Below are 13,535 nucleotides of genomic sequence, written 5' to 3' on the forward strand. Positions count from 1 at the left end.
TAGAATAAAGGATCCAAGCTAGAGATTTTACCTTATGCACTGCAGGAACCTGTTGAACAGTCTGTGGAAGGCTTTTGCTTCTGTGTCTGGCACTGGGGTCAGTGGGCAGGCGGTCTGGAATGGAAGATGGACTTGAAGTGGAGGAGAGAAAGGACAAACTTGAACCTGTATCAGCCAAGACCCTGAGTGGTTTGGGATGAATTTTCCAGATACTCATGTCAAGATTTGTGTATAGGAATTACTTAAAGCTCATTCTAAAAACATCCTGCCAAAATAATCCTAAAAAATTGAAAATAATCTTAAAAACAATCTTAAAAAAAAATCTTAAAAATATTAATCTGATAAAAATTTGAAATTCTGCTTGACCATAGAGAATTTGAAATTTAAGCTAAAGTTAGTATGCACTAGTATTAACTAAAATATCAACAGGCATTTATTTTAGTGAACAGCATCCAGCTTGGGACTCTACACTAAACACCTGCCATAAGTAAGGACCCAAGTTAGTTACTGCGGGAGTTCCAAAAATGAGTAAATAAAACACACCACCTCTGGGATGCCAGGCTGGCTCAGTCGGTTACGCATCTGCCTTTGGCTCAGGTCATGATCCCGGGGTCCTGGGATTTGAGTCCCGCATCAGGCTCCTTGCTCAGTGGGGGGCCTGCTTCTCCCTCTGCCTGTACTGACAAATAAATAAAATCTTAAAACAACGACACCACAACATCTCTGTCCTCCAGGAAGCACAGGTGTGGGGGTAGGGGTAATAGAAGCAGAAACTTAAATGCAACAGTAGAAGAGGATATTGAATGATTTCAAGACTCCCATGGGAATCTGGAAAGGTCTCATGGAGAAAGAGAATTTGAGGGCCTTACGAAAGGCCTTTGGGGTGGAGTTGAAGGGAACAATATGAACAAGAGTTTGGCCAGCAAAGTAAGGAGGGTATTGGGGGAAACATTTCAGTGGTAGGGAGAAGAAGGAGACAGGCTGGGAATGTAGACTGGGGCCATTGGGGTACGCCTTCAATAACAAGAGAAAAGGAATGAATTTACCTGGTACGCAGTGGATGCCATTGGTATTTGTTGAGGAAGAAAGTGAAAATTTAATCTTTATTTAAAAAAAAATTACACAAGTATTTACCAATTTATAAACAAATGGTTAAGTGTATATACTGATTTTTCAATATATCCTCATTTTAGTAAGTTCCATATTTCTTTTATCAATTGACCACTCTCTGAAATTTTCCTAAAATCAATTCTGTATTGATCAATCTATTGCTCCAAATTATGAGCAGAACATTGTTGTTTTCTGTTCATACCATTTTTACATAGAAAGCCCCACATTTAACTGTTTAATGAAATAAATCCAAAGTAAATACAAGGTTAAAAAATACATTTTAATCCAAAAGTTTGAATACTGGCACTCAGCTATTTACAATGGTATTTTACAATCAATTTACAGTAACATTTGTGGAGAGAACTATGAACACAAAGCTACCTACAATTGCTTCCTTCTAACATACAAACCATAACTATGCAGAAAAATGTTAACAGCTAAAACTGCTACAACTCAAAATCATTATGATTAAATTAGATTCCAGCAAACTTTACTGGGGTTGAAAAATGCTGGTTAAGTCAGGATAGAAGAGGTGGGTGTGTGCAACCCCCATTTCTTCCAGTTTCCACATTGTTATTCCCTTCGTTAGCTGACCTGCACTTAAGTAAAACCTATACCTGAATTCTGACAATTTCAGAAAAAACAGGGTGTCTAAGACTTTATTTTAGGCCTTTACTATGAGTCTACAGCAGATGGTTTAAGTAGACTTTTTTAAAGATATTAATGCTTATGACCTATTAGTCATTTTTCTGACTGCCCAATGGTTGTTTTAATGATAGTCAAGAAACTACCAAGGGGGATACCTGAACACTACATGATTCCTACGTGCTCTTCACGAAGCTGACTGTCTGCATTGTAGAATTTTATGGTTTGATTGGGAGCCTCACTTTGAGAAGGAAGATGGAAACAGTGCGGATCGACAAAATAACTGAATCTGTTTGCTACAGAATACAGTTTTTTAAAGCTGAGGCTAATAAAATCATCTACCAATCACTATCCCTAAGGTTAAAGTCTATCTAGCATTTTCTAGATGAAAAAATAAAGCTTATGTCACTTTATGATAAACACAGTTGGTCATAGCTACACTTTAATTGATTAAGTCCTTGGTCAGAAATCCAACCTTAATTAATATTTTGTTCTAGTAGAAAAATACAATCCATTGATTGTAACGAGTTTCTAGAAATAAATCATGGAGAAAAATACATACTACCTGTTCCTAATGGTCCCCTTGGAAATTGCACCCTTTGCCTGGGAAGATACACATATAGAATATATTTAACTTCAAAATATATTTAATTCCTTGTTATCCCTTTTAAATTTCCATGTAATAAACAAGCTAATGATTACTGGGTAGTTAGGGAAAAATTTTTAGTCATCCTTCCATCTAAGAATTTCATGAAAGAGACACGTGACATACGTTACAAGAGTATGAATACAAGATGACTGGAAGAAGTTTCACTTTCTAAACTATAAATGGTTGGCAACTGTTTCCTTAATAGTGATTGCAGGAGTGGGTCCAACATGAGTCCATATGTAGCCCTTCTCTGGTCTGGTCGGAACTGTGGGAAACGGCGATGAACGTGACTTGAAATATTCAGAAGGTGCATGACACACAAATTCCAAGTATTCCATTTTCCTTGGAAGATCCTCCTCTGGTCCTAAAAGCAGTCAATGGAAAGATTAAACACATTTTTGAACACATATATCATTTTGATAAAAGATTAACATTCCTAGACGCTAGGAAAAACCACTCTGGTGGTGGTGACTTGACCGTAGTCCTTGATGCATGTAGTATTCTGAAGTCCGTCTCTGTATTCTCTTCTAGTTTAGTTGTTCAACTCCCCCAAACAGTGACTCAATACAGAAAGGATTCTAAAAATTATATTAGTACTATACAGTGTACAGTGTTCATTATATGCCCACACCGTTCTAAGTACTGAGTACATAAAACGATACTTTGATCCTCACAACTGTGCTCTGAGGAAGGCATTGTTATTTTTAAATTTTATTTATTTATTTTTAAAGATTTTATTTATTTATTTGACAGACACAGATCACAAGTAGGCAGAGAGGCAGGCAGAGAGAGAGAGGGGGAAGCAGGCTCCCCGATGAGCAGAGAGCCCAGCCCGATGCAGGGCTTGATCCCAGGACCCTGAGACCATGACCTGAGCCGAAGGCAGAGGCTTAACTCACTGAGCCACCCAGGTGCCTGGAAAGCACTGTTGTTATTCCTGTTTTATGTGTGAGAAAACGAGACACGAGAGATTGAGGAATTTGTCCATAGCCATACGGCTATAAGTGCTGGGCGAGGAACCAGATCGTCCAGCTCTGACTGTGTGCTCTGAACCCCTACGCTGTGCTCCCCGCTCCTGTGTCTGAGGACTGGGAGGAGTGGGAAGTGGGAGAGGATCCCCAGAAGTGATTCTCCACATCTCTGCCTCTACCAAGAATCCTGTCCTACAGATCATGCAGATTAAAATCCACTCTTCTATGTACCTACAAGCGAAGGCTAAAACTGATCACATATCAAACTTCACACACAGGAGAGAATAACAGCAGCACATTATCTGTCCTTGAGTTCCCTCTGGAAAACAAAACAAAACTCTGTATGCGAATGTAATGCATGCTCATTGCAGAAAGGCTGAAAATATGAGGTAACTTACAAACTCTGAACATTCTTAAAACCTGTATTAATCAGCAATTTATTCCTGTGAGTCTACATCAAGAAACACTTATACCACTTCTTCTGTCAGCCTTGAAATTAGTAAGAGCACAGACACCGCCATTTCAACTACACATGATGATATGTTATAAAAGGTCTAGGATAAGGTATGTGACATGTAGAGGGATCCGTAATGAAAATCTCTAAGATTCTAGAAATAATGGAAACAGTTCCTTCTAAAATATTTTAACTAGATTTTTATAAGTAAATATGCCTAGGGGCGCCTGGGTGGCTCAGTGGGTTAAAGCCTCTGCCTTTGGCTCAAGTCATGATCCCAGGGTCCTGGGATCGAGCCCCACATCGGGCTCTCTGCTCGGCAGGGAGCCTGCTTCCTCCTCGCTCCCTCTGCCTGCCTTTCTGCCTGCTTGTGATCTCTGTCAAATAAATAAATAAAATCTTTTAAAAAAATATGCCTAAATAAGCCTCATTCCTGAGCAATAAATTATTTTAATAGAGTTTAACACTGGGTCACTCAGAAAAATCTTATCCACATCACTTTTTAGTAGGTATATACTGCCCTAACTCAAAATAACCAATAGCACTCAAACCCCAACTATATAAAATGTCTTCCATATTTTCTATAAAGCTCTTTACTTTTTAACATTTAATGAGGCTTACGTTTGTTATGGATTGCATTATATTCTCCCTACTCTGTTTGCTGAGGCCCTAAGACGCAGTGGGATGGTATTTAGAGATGGGGCCTCTGAGGAGGTAATTAAGGTTACATGAGGTGATAGGCTGGAGCCCTAACCTGATAGGATTGATGTTCTTCTACGGCGAGGAGACGCTAGGAGTGTGCACACATGGAGGAAAGGCCACGTGAAGACTCAGCGAAAAGGTGACCGCCTATAAGCCAGGAAGTATGCTCTCGCCAGAAAGTGACCCTGACAGCACCTTGATCTTTCACTTCCAGCCTCCAGAAGTGTGAGAAAATAGGTTTTGTGTTTATCTCACTGGGCCCATGGTACTTTGTTATGGCAGCCCAAGCAGACTAATAGCTTCTGTTACATAATAAAGGAGCGTTCCCTGCATTCAAGAACCTGTACCACTTGTCGAACTCACCGATGATGTAGGACGCAGGATCAAACTGGTCCCTAGGGCTCGAGAGGGTGGGAATGAGCCACGTCAGGGCGGCGCTTTTCTCACAGTACTGGTCCTGGATGAAGCCCCTGATCTGAGCATAGTAGGGCTTTCCATCTTGTTCATCAATCACAGAAACAACATCTCCAATTTGGTAATATACTCCCTGGGGGAAACAGAAGACAATCCCGTATTTGAAATAGAAATAGAGAAAAGCACCAGAGCTATGAACTGAAACCTCCCCAACATGAAATGTAGTTTGCACAGTGGTCAGTAAAACACCTCTGAGATGGTCCAATGCATCAATGCTTATATGGTTGATGCCAATTCTTTTTTTTTTTTTTTTTAAGAGAGAGAGCAAGCTTGAGTGGGGTGGAGGGACAAAGAGAGAGGGAGAGAATTTTTTTTTTTAATATTTATTTATTTTAGAGAGAAAAAGACAGTGTGTGTGCACTCAGGTGGAGTTGGAGGGGCAGAAGGAGAGGGAGACAGAGTCTTAAGCAGACTCCGTGCTGAGCACAGAGCCAATGTGGGGCTCGCTCTCATAACCCTGAGAACAGGACTTGATGTGCAATAAAGTCAGATGCTTAACTGATTGCACCACCCAGGCACCCCTTTTTATTTTGGGGGGGAGAGAGAATCTTAAATTTGCTCCACATTGAATGGGGCTTAAACTCATGACCCTGAGATCATGACCTGAGCAGAGATCAAGATTGGGACACTCAACTGAATGAGCCACCCAGGGGCCCTGGATACCAATTCTAAAGTTGTTCACTCTTAAATAAAAATTGCACACATCCCCAAAAACATGCATCTGGAGAAAACATTTTTATAAAGACACTTTGATTTTATATCAGAATAATGATATTCCCTATTTTTTGGGCTATGGCCACTGAGCTGTAGAAAGGGAAAGTGAACTTACTGAAGGCTACTTAAGGCAGGAATGCAGCTGGGGATCCTTCACTGGCTCCAGGGTCCATCTCTGTCCTATACTGAAAAGTAATGCTTACCTGATGAGAATACGTTCTACACTCCTTCCTCCTTGGCCATCCATAAAGAAAATGGACACCACACATTCAAACCCAAAGAAATGAGAGAAACTCCTCTGATTATAACCGGTCTTCGGGATAGGTCCCTTGCCATTCACTCGGCTATCTGCCCAAAAGACAGTTACCTGCGTTTCTAGCACTCACGGCTTCAGGTCTTATCCCTGCTCCACCTGGCAGCCAACTAACTCACCTGTTGTGTCTGTGTCAAGCCCTCCTTATGACTCTGCCTCCGTCATCTGTTGCATGTCTCCTTCCCTAGGTCTTCAAAAGGAAATAATTTCTCCCTTGAACATCCATAATGGCTGATCCAAATCTTTATGATACCAGCACTTCCTTAGGTGGGTGTGTTCTCAGCGGGCAAAAGTAAGCTTGACTTATAGAAACCAAATGTGATTTATTATGGCTTCCATCAAAACAAGGCCTTGGCAGGAGGGAAAGCTGCTGGAGTGTGCCCTTCGACCATAAAAATAATTCTGAAGCAATACTTCCAGTGAGTGAGCTGTGACTGGAGCTTTTCCTGGTGGATCCTTCAACCGTGTTGCATCTGGATCGCTTACGGACGGGCAGAGTCAATGCGGGCCACAATCTGCTACTTGGTAGTTCATGTCCATCATCAGCTGGACGTTGGAGCCACTACTCAACGTTTTAGTTATTTGTCACATAAATACTTTGCATTTATAGTTTGCTTTGGGGGCACCTGGGTGGCTCAGTGGGTTAAAGCCTCTGCCTTCGGCTCAGGTCATGATCCCAGGGTCCTGGGATCGAGCCCCGCATGGGGCTCTCTGCTCAGCAGGGAGCCTGCTTCCTCCTCTCTCTCTGCCTGCCTCTCTGCTTACTTGAGATCTCTGTCTGTCAAATAAATAAATAAAATCTTAAAAAAAAATTTATAGTTTGCTTTGACTACATGTAGAATCATTATTCCCAAATTATAAATGATTAAGAGGGCCTTGCTTAACATAGACACTCAAATATATGCTGAATGAATATTAACTCAAAATACATAATAGTGTGAAAACAGAACCGCAAGGCAAAGCCAATGTCTTACTGAAAGATTCCAGGGGTGCCTGGGTGGCTCAGTTAGTTGAGTGCTGGACTCTTGCTTTTGGCTCAGGTCATGATCTCAGGGTTGTGCTCAATGGGGAGTCCATTTGAGATTCTCTCTTTCTCCCTCTCCCTCCCTCCCTCCCTTCCCTGCTTGCTCACATGCTCTCTAAAATAAATAAATATATTTTAAAAGATTTTATTTATTTATTTATTATTTATTTGAGAGGCAGAGGGAGAGAGAGAGTACAAGGGGAGGCAGAGGAAGGAGAAGTAGACTCCCTGTTGAGCAAGGAGCCCGATATGAGACTTCATCCCATGACCTGAGTCCAAGACAGACACTTAACCGACTGAGCCACCCAGATGTGCCTAAATAAATAAATCTTACAAAAGAAAAAAGAGATTCCAGTGGCAAGCAGTAGCTGGAACCTGGTTAACTGTTTATTAGTCTGTGTTGTGTTGTACATGGATATACAGAAAGCACTAATCATGACTAAGGCTCTTAATCTAGGGAGTCCCTTCATTTGCAGGGAGGTTTCAGGGTTTCTGGCAGAAGAGAAAGAAGATCAACGCGATACTGTGAACACTGGATTAGGAGGAAGCAGAGCTGTTCGTGCGGCTCTTCTGCCACAGGGAGGCCGTTCAACCCTTTGGGGTCTTGGGTACCCATACTCCTGGTGTCAGACCCAGCGGCTGCACTCAGCTCCCTCTGGCATGCCTGATCTGGCATGCTGATCTAGTTCAGCAGATGGCAATGACCTCTTAAGCCCTCCTGCCCTAGTGCTACCTGCAGCAGCAGCCTCTGTAATCCTGCATATCGGCAGCAGGACCTCAACATTTTGTTGCACTTTGTCCTTATTGTCTAATGAACAGGGGTGGCAGACAGCAATAAGAAATACAGTATTTGGGGGCGCCTGGGTGGCTCAGTGGGTTAAAGCCTCTGCCTTCGGCTCAGGTCATGATCTCAAGGTCCTGGGATCGAGCCCTGCATCGGGCTCTCCGCTCAGTGGGGAGCCTGCTTCCCTTCCTCTCTCTCTCTGCCTGCCTCTCTGCCTACTTGTGATCTCTGTCAAATGGATAAAATCTTTAAAAAAAAAAAAAAAAGAAAGAAAAAGAAATACAGTATTTGTGGGGTGCCTGAGTGGCTCAGTCTGTTAAACACTTAAGCGTCTGACTTTGGTTCAGGTAGTGATCTCCCGGTCTTGGGACAGAGCCCTACAGCAGGCTTCCCACTCAGTGTGCACGTGCAATGCACATGTGTTCTCTCTCTCTCTCTCAAATAAATAAATAAATAAAATCTTATTTAAAAAAAAAAGAAATATGATACTTGTAATAACAGGTTCCACACACCTTTTGCCTTTTGGTTGAGACATGCCTGGAAATCATTAGTACACTAAATCCTTAGCCAAACCAGTTGCTTCTTTTTTTTTTTTTTTTTTTTTTTGAGTTTATTTGTTTCTTTAAGTAATCTCTACACCCAACATGGGGTTTGCACTCACAACCCCAACGTCAAGAGCTGTATGCTCTACTGACTGAGCCAGCCAGGTGCCTCCCAACCAGTTGCTTCCGGACTTAATCTGTAAACTATGTTCAGCGTTGAGAGTGATACACAAATTTGAAAACCCGGTGATGCTAATTTCTACTATTCATTGAGCGCTTACTCTGCTAAGTGCTTAACAGACAGGACCTCGCTTGACCCACTGAGGTGGCTGCTATTTACAACCCCTCTTTTATAGATGAAGAAACACCAGAGAGGTTGGTCTCAACAGAGTCACACAGCCACTTGCCAGTGGGGCCAGGAGCTGAGCTCTGCCAGCAGACTGCCTCGCTCCATGACTTGTTGGCGAGAGAATCTTTGACAAGTTCTTGAAATTCTCTGTGCTTCCCTGTCCGCATCCATAAAACGGAGATAACAGTAGCACTTCATGGAGTGGAGTTTACTTCAGAGAACGAAGTAAAGCCTATGAAGCGCTCACCTCAGGGCCTGACACACACCAAGCACATACTAAACTTTAGCTACTTTATTATTAGCAAGGCCTGAAATGCCGGAAACATAGGAGCAATGTTTGCCTGTGTAGAGGCTATTCTAGACTACACAGATTCTGGGCTACTGACAACATAAAAGGTACACACAGAGTATCACACTTGAGTTTCTCAGTGTTTGGTCCACTTGGGTCAGGTATGAAGCACTAACTCGTGCCACTGCCCGCCACAAAATAGTTCAGACCTCAAAACATCAATAGCACATAATGGCTGCTGCGTGTGTCAGGACCGCCAGGCTTTGGAAGCCATTTCTGTGTTGCAACTGCTTTCTTAAGCCTTCTGGTTCAAAAATAATGATATGTGTCTCCCGCCAAAGGAGCAGGTTGTCTGTGGGCTCTGGCCCTAGGAAACCTGCCTTCCTCACTCTTTTGTCAAAATATTTTGGACTCTTTCTCACCATCTGCTTCTAGTAGATGTTAACCCCCGCTACTGCCCTAATTTCTCTCACTTCTGCATAAAGGCATTTTAGAATCGCTCTGCCTCCCCAACCCACTAGATATCAAGTCTCTACTCTCTCTTTCGTCCAAGTCCCCGTTTTGTGCTTCTCCCACAGTGACTGTCACAGTGATGAGGGTGGCTCATGCATTCATGACTCCACACTATACAATAGCATTTTAAAATACTTAAAAATACCATGTTTCTTTTCAATAAGCAACTACCCTTCCTATCTCAGCTCTGAATGAAATGTTTTATACCTGCCATGTACGGGGAAAACTAGCTTAGAAAAGAACAAAAAACAGGGTGCTTGGGTGGCTCAGTCGTTAAGCATCTGCCTTTGGCTCAGGTCATGATCCCAGAGTCCTGGGATGGAGCCCCACATCAGGCTCCCTGCTCAGTGGGAAGCGTCCTTCTCCCTCTCCCACTCCCCCTGCTTGTGTTCTCTGTCTCACTGTCTCTCTCTCTCTATCAAATAAACAAATAAAATCTTAAAAAAAAAAAGAACAAAAAACAGTCACACGTTATACAGAGGAGCAGAGACATTTGGACAATTCCAACATTTGGCAGCATATCATACACAGGCCCAAATCGTCTCTCAGTAACACTATAGATGCTTACCTTGTAGAAGATTGATTCTGCAGTGATTATAGTGGAAACAGACTCAGGAGCTTTGATGGGCTAGGGGGAAAAGAAGAAAAGTAAAAATATTAGCACATTCCTAGAGCGTATGTGTGTGTAGCATAGTATACAGGCATTTTTCCAGTCATCTACAAGAGTTCTGTGACTTAAGAAATACTAAATCTGTTGCTCGTTGACAAGAAGTACAATAAAAAGCTGAACGATTTTCTGAATGTTGTGGCAAAGCACAATATGAGTAATTCTGTGGCCATTTCTGCTACCGTCAGCTTACAAGTTGCTGAGAACTAAAGCACAAGCTTCTGACATTGCTGCTGAGATCTATCTCAAGCGCTCTCAAAGCTTCATTATATACTAACATTGGGTTGGAAACAATATCCTGGCTCTGAAGGCCTGGCCGTAACTGGAGTGGAAGGCATAAAACATGTGTAGGTGAACACAAGGTGAAAAAGTGTCTCCTTGAAGACATTTTCCATCTCAATTTAACAATGGAACCAGCTGGGGATCAGCTAGTCATAAGAAGTAACTTTCAGTGAGGCTGAACCCAGCTTACATGAAACTTCCTTGGAGTCCTAAGTCGTTTGCCACCACCCAGCCATTACTGCCATCCCTTCTTAAGCTGCAGTACATGCTTACATGCCACAACAGGAAAACCAGGCCTCCCCAAATGTGTCTTGGGAACAACCTTGAAGAGGGGTTGCTAGCGAAACAGATACTAAAATAACTGCAGAGCAGACTCCACCACACAGAGGAGGAAACTGTGTGTGAGCGATACGACTACAGTCACATGCATCTACTTAACACACTTTGTCAACAGGTGCCTCATTTTAAGAAAAACAAATTATAAAAGTCTTAAATCAGTTAGGGGCAACTATTCTGATAAAGAATCCGCAATCGGCACAAGAATTTACTTGTGTTTCACAAATGAATATGCCCATCTTCAGAAATGGCTTCACTGGTAAGGAAAGCATTCCTGTTCTGAAAGGAAAGAACACCAACCTGAGGTTTAAAAAAGTAGGCTACAACGCACCGTCCACTGTGTATGACCATTTTTTTCCCTTGTGTTACAAAAATACTGAGAATTTACTACAAAAGCAGGTGCTTTCAACTACCCCCGACACAAGTTTTTCAACCATCCAGTTTTTACAGCAGAAGAAAGATTTGGCAAAATTTTTGATTCACATTTATCAACTGATTATCAGAAGTCAGTAAGATACCTTTTCTGGGGCTGTAATAACAAACAAATATGGAAATGTATGAGTTCTGGTATTATTTACTTTGATCTTTAAAGAATTAAAAAAAACTTTTCCCCCCTAATGTATCCGACCATATCAAGAAACATAATCCCACCTCCTCCTTGCAGAGAGGACCAAATCAAATGCATTCAAGGTTTATGTTTCTTTTAGACTTGTATTTTATATTTTCCAGTGGAAAAAATTAAAAGCTAAAAAAAGAGAAAGGATATTATTAACTATAAACAGTAAGCTTCCTGCAACGGAGCTCACTTCCTTTTAAGAAGTGCGGACCACTCCCCAGAATACCGCAGAATCGCGGGGAAGAACAAAGTTCAGATGAGAGATGAAGGCGCTGACTGGACACACTACACACACAATGCCATTACCGTGAAAGACACTGTCCACAATCATCTTACGTTTTTTAATTTAAAAATATGTCTTCTCCCTTTTCCTTTAGTGGAAACTTTCTTTTCAGCAGCTGGAGCAGATTTGTATTTAGTGTTTCTGAGCCGAGCAGACCTCCTGTGAATTTCCTGCTTACTCTGTTATATAAACAATTAAAGAACAAAAAAAGATAAATAAAATTGTAGAAAGATTGCTGTCCTGATACCACCATCTTACAAGGACTTCAGAGTATGCACCTAATGCTATTTAAAAATTAAGAATGTGGCTTTTCTATTTACCCTGTTGTAATCCCAGGAACTGGGCTAATTAAAACAGGGAGGGCTCTGGACAAGCATCTCCAGAGCCTCCAAAAAGGTGTGGAGAGGTGCACCAGAAGTCTAGGTCAAGGCAAGAACTATTGGTTTGTTGTGTTTGTAGTGCAGAACATCCCTTAACAACTCAGTTCCCCAACCCCAGGGAGCGGGCTGGGTATGTAACTTTCTACAATGGAATACTTACGCTGCCAATTAAAACAATGGCATGGTAATCTCACTTAATAACATTAAATAATAAACTTTAACAGGGAAAGTGGGTCCAGTAGCATGACCCGTCTACGTGTGTGTATACGTGTGTGTGTTGAGAGGTCTGGTTACTACCGCAAAATGTGATAACGACGACGGGGATTTCTGAAGGGTTTTAAATTGTCTTGCTTCTTTACACTTTCAATTTCCCACAATAACAAAAGGTGCTTAGAATGGGCCAAATCAGGGAAGATCTCATCGCGGGTGGGAGCGGGCGGCCCTCTCTAGCAGGGTCACCGTGATCCGGGAGAGCCCACGCGCGCGACCCGTCCCTGCCCGGCCGATCTCCTCCCACCCCACGCCCGGTCGGCCTCCGCCCGCCAGAGGGGCCGAAGGAGCTCACCTGCTTGCCGCCCCCGCCCCCGTTGCTCTGCGGAGGGGCGGCCGAGGTGCTGGCGAAGGTCGCCGCGCCGAAGCCGCCACCGCCGCTGCTGCCCCCAGTCCCACCAGTCGCCCCCGAGCCGGCGCCCCCGCCGCCCGCGCCGCCCCGGCCCGTGCAGTGGTGGCAGAGGATATCCCCCTGCGGGCTCTTCTTCCACATGGAGGACGACGTGGTCTTGCAGACGCTGCAGGTGGGCTTCAGGCCCAGTGGCATCGTGGCGGGCTCGGGCGGCCCCCGCGGGCGCAGCGACACGGGAATGGCGACCGCAGGTCCGGGCCGCCCGCTGGTCGGCCCGCCACTCCCAGCGACAGGAAGAGCGGCGCGGTCGCCGGGCTGTCCACGCAGGGACCCGAGGTCTGCCGCTGCCCCCTGGAGGCGGAAAGGCGGTTCCACCCGCTCTGCGACAGGCACCAGCCGCGCACCGCCCACAGCGCCGGGAGGCGGGGCCGGGGGCGGGGCCTGGCCTAGAAGGCTTCCGGCGATGGGTGGGGCCTGATCGGCGCAGGCCTCGGCAGCTCCCCGACAGGAAGTTCCCCGTCCGGAACTTCTGAAGTGGACCGTAGTTCGGACTTGGTCGCCTTCTGGGGAGAGATGTTGCACAGTTTTTGGCTTTAGGCATCGGATTGGCAGTAAAATGCAGAACGCCAAATTAAATTCGAATTTCAGACAAGCAACGAATAATATTTTGATATGCGTGTATCCCACGCAGCATTCGTTGTTTACCGGAAATTCAGATTTAACTGGGTGTGCTGGATTTTTATTTGCTAAATCTCACGTTCCTGCTGAGGACGCCTTTACACTCCTAAAAATTATAATTGAGACCCCAAGTACTTT

General features: G+C 43.7%; 1 protein-coding gene across 1 annotated transcript; it reads right to left on the minus strand.

Annotated features, from left to right (window-relative positions):
* Positions 1-1,061: 1,061 nt before the first annotated feature.
* On the minus strand, positions 1,062-13,095 carry GATAD1 (GATA zinc finger domain containing 1). Its single transcript, XM_046021511.1, has 5 exons — positions 12,663-13,095; positions 11,771-11,896; positions 10,102-10,161; positions 4,895-5,078; positions 1,062-2,768 (listed from the first exon to the last, which is right to left on the minus strand). The coding sequence occupies exons 1-5, from the start codon at positions 12,912-12,914 to the stop codon at positions 2,578-2,580; spliced, it is 813 nt and encodes a 270-aa protein (XP_045877467.1). The 5' UTR covers positions 12,915-13,095; the 3' UTR covers positions 1,062-2,577.
* Between the last annotated feature and the right edge of the window lie 440 nt (positions 13,096-13,535).

This window comes from Meles meles, chromosome 10 (assembly GCF_922984935.1).
Source record: "Meles meles chromosome 10, mMelMel3.1 paternal haplotype, whole genome shotgun sequence".
NCBI lineage: Eukaryota > Metazoa > Chordata > Mammalia > Carnivora > Mustelidae > Meles > Meles meles.

What these genes read in the sequence shown, in the direction of transcription:
- GATAD1 (XM_046021511.1), bottom strand. Translation starts at nt 12,914, where the DNA reads ATGCCACTGGGCCTGAAGCCCACCTGCAGCGTCTGCAAGACCACGTCG. An exon ending in GGGGCGGGGGCGGCAAGCAG is followed by an intron (nt 11,897 to 12,662) that starts GTGAGCTCCTTC and finishes TTTATATAACAG; the next exon opens with AGTAAGCAGGAAATTCACAG. An exon ending in TCCTGCGTCCTACATCATCG is followed by an intron (nt 2,769 to 4,894) that starts GTGAGTTCGACA and finishes GACTGCTTTTAG; the next exon opens with GACCAGAGGAGGATCTTCCA.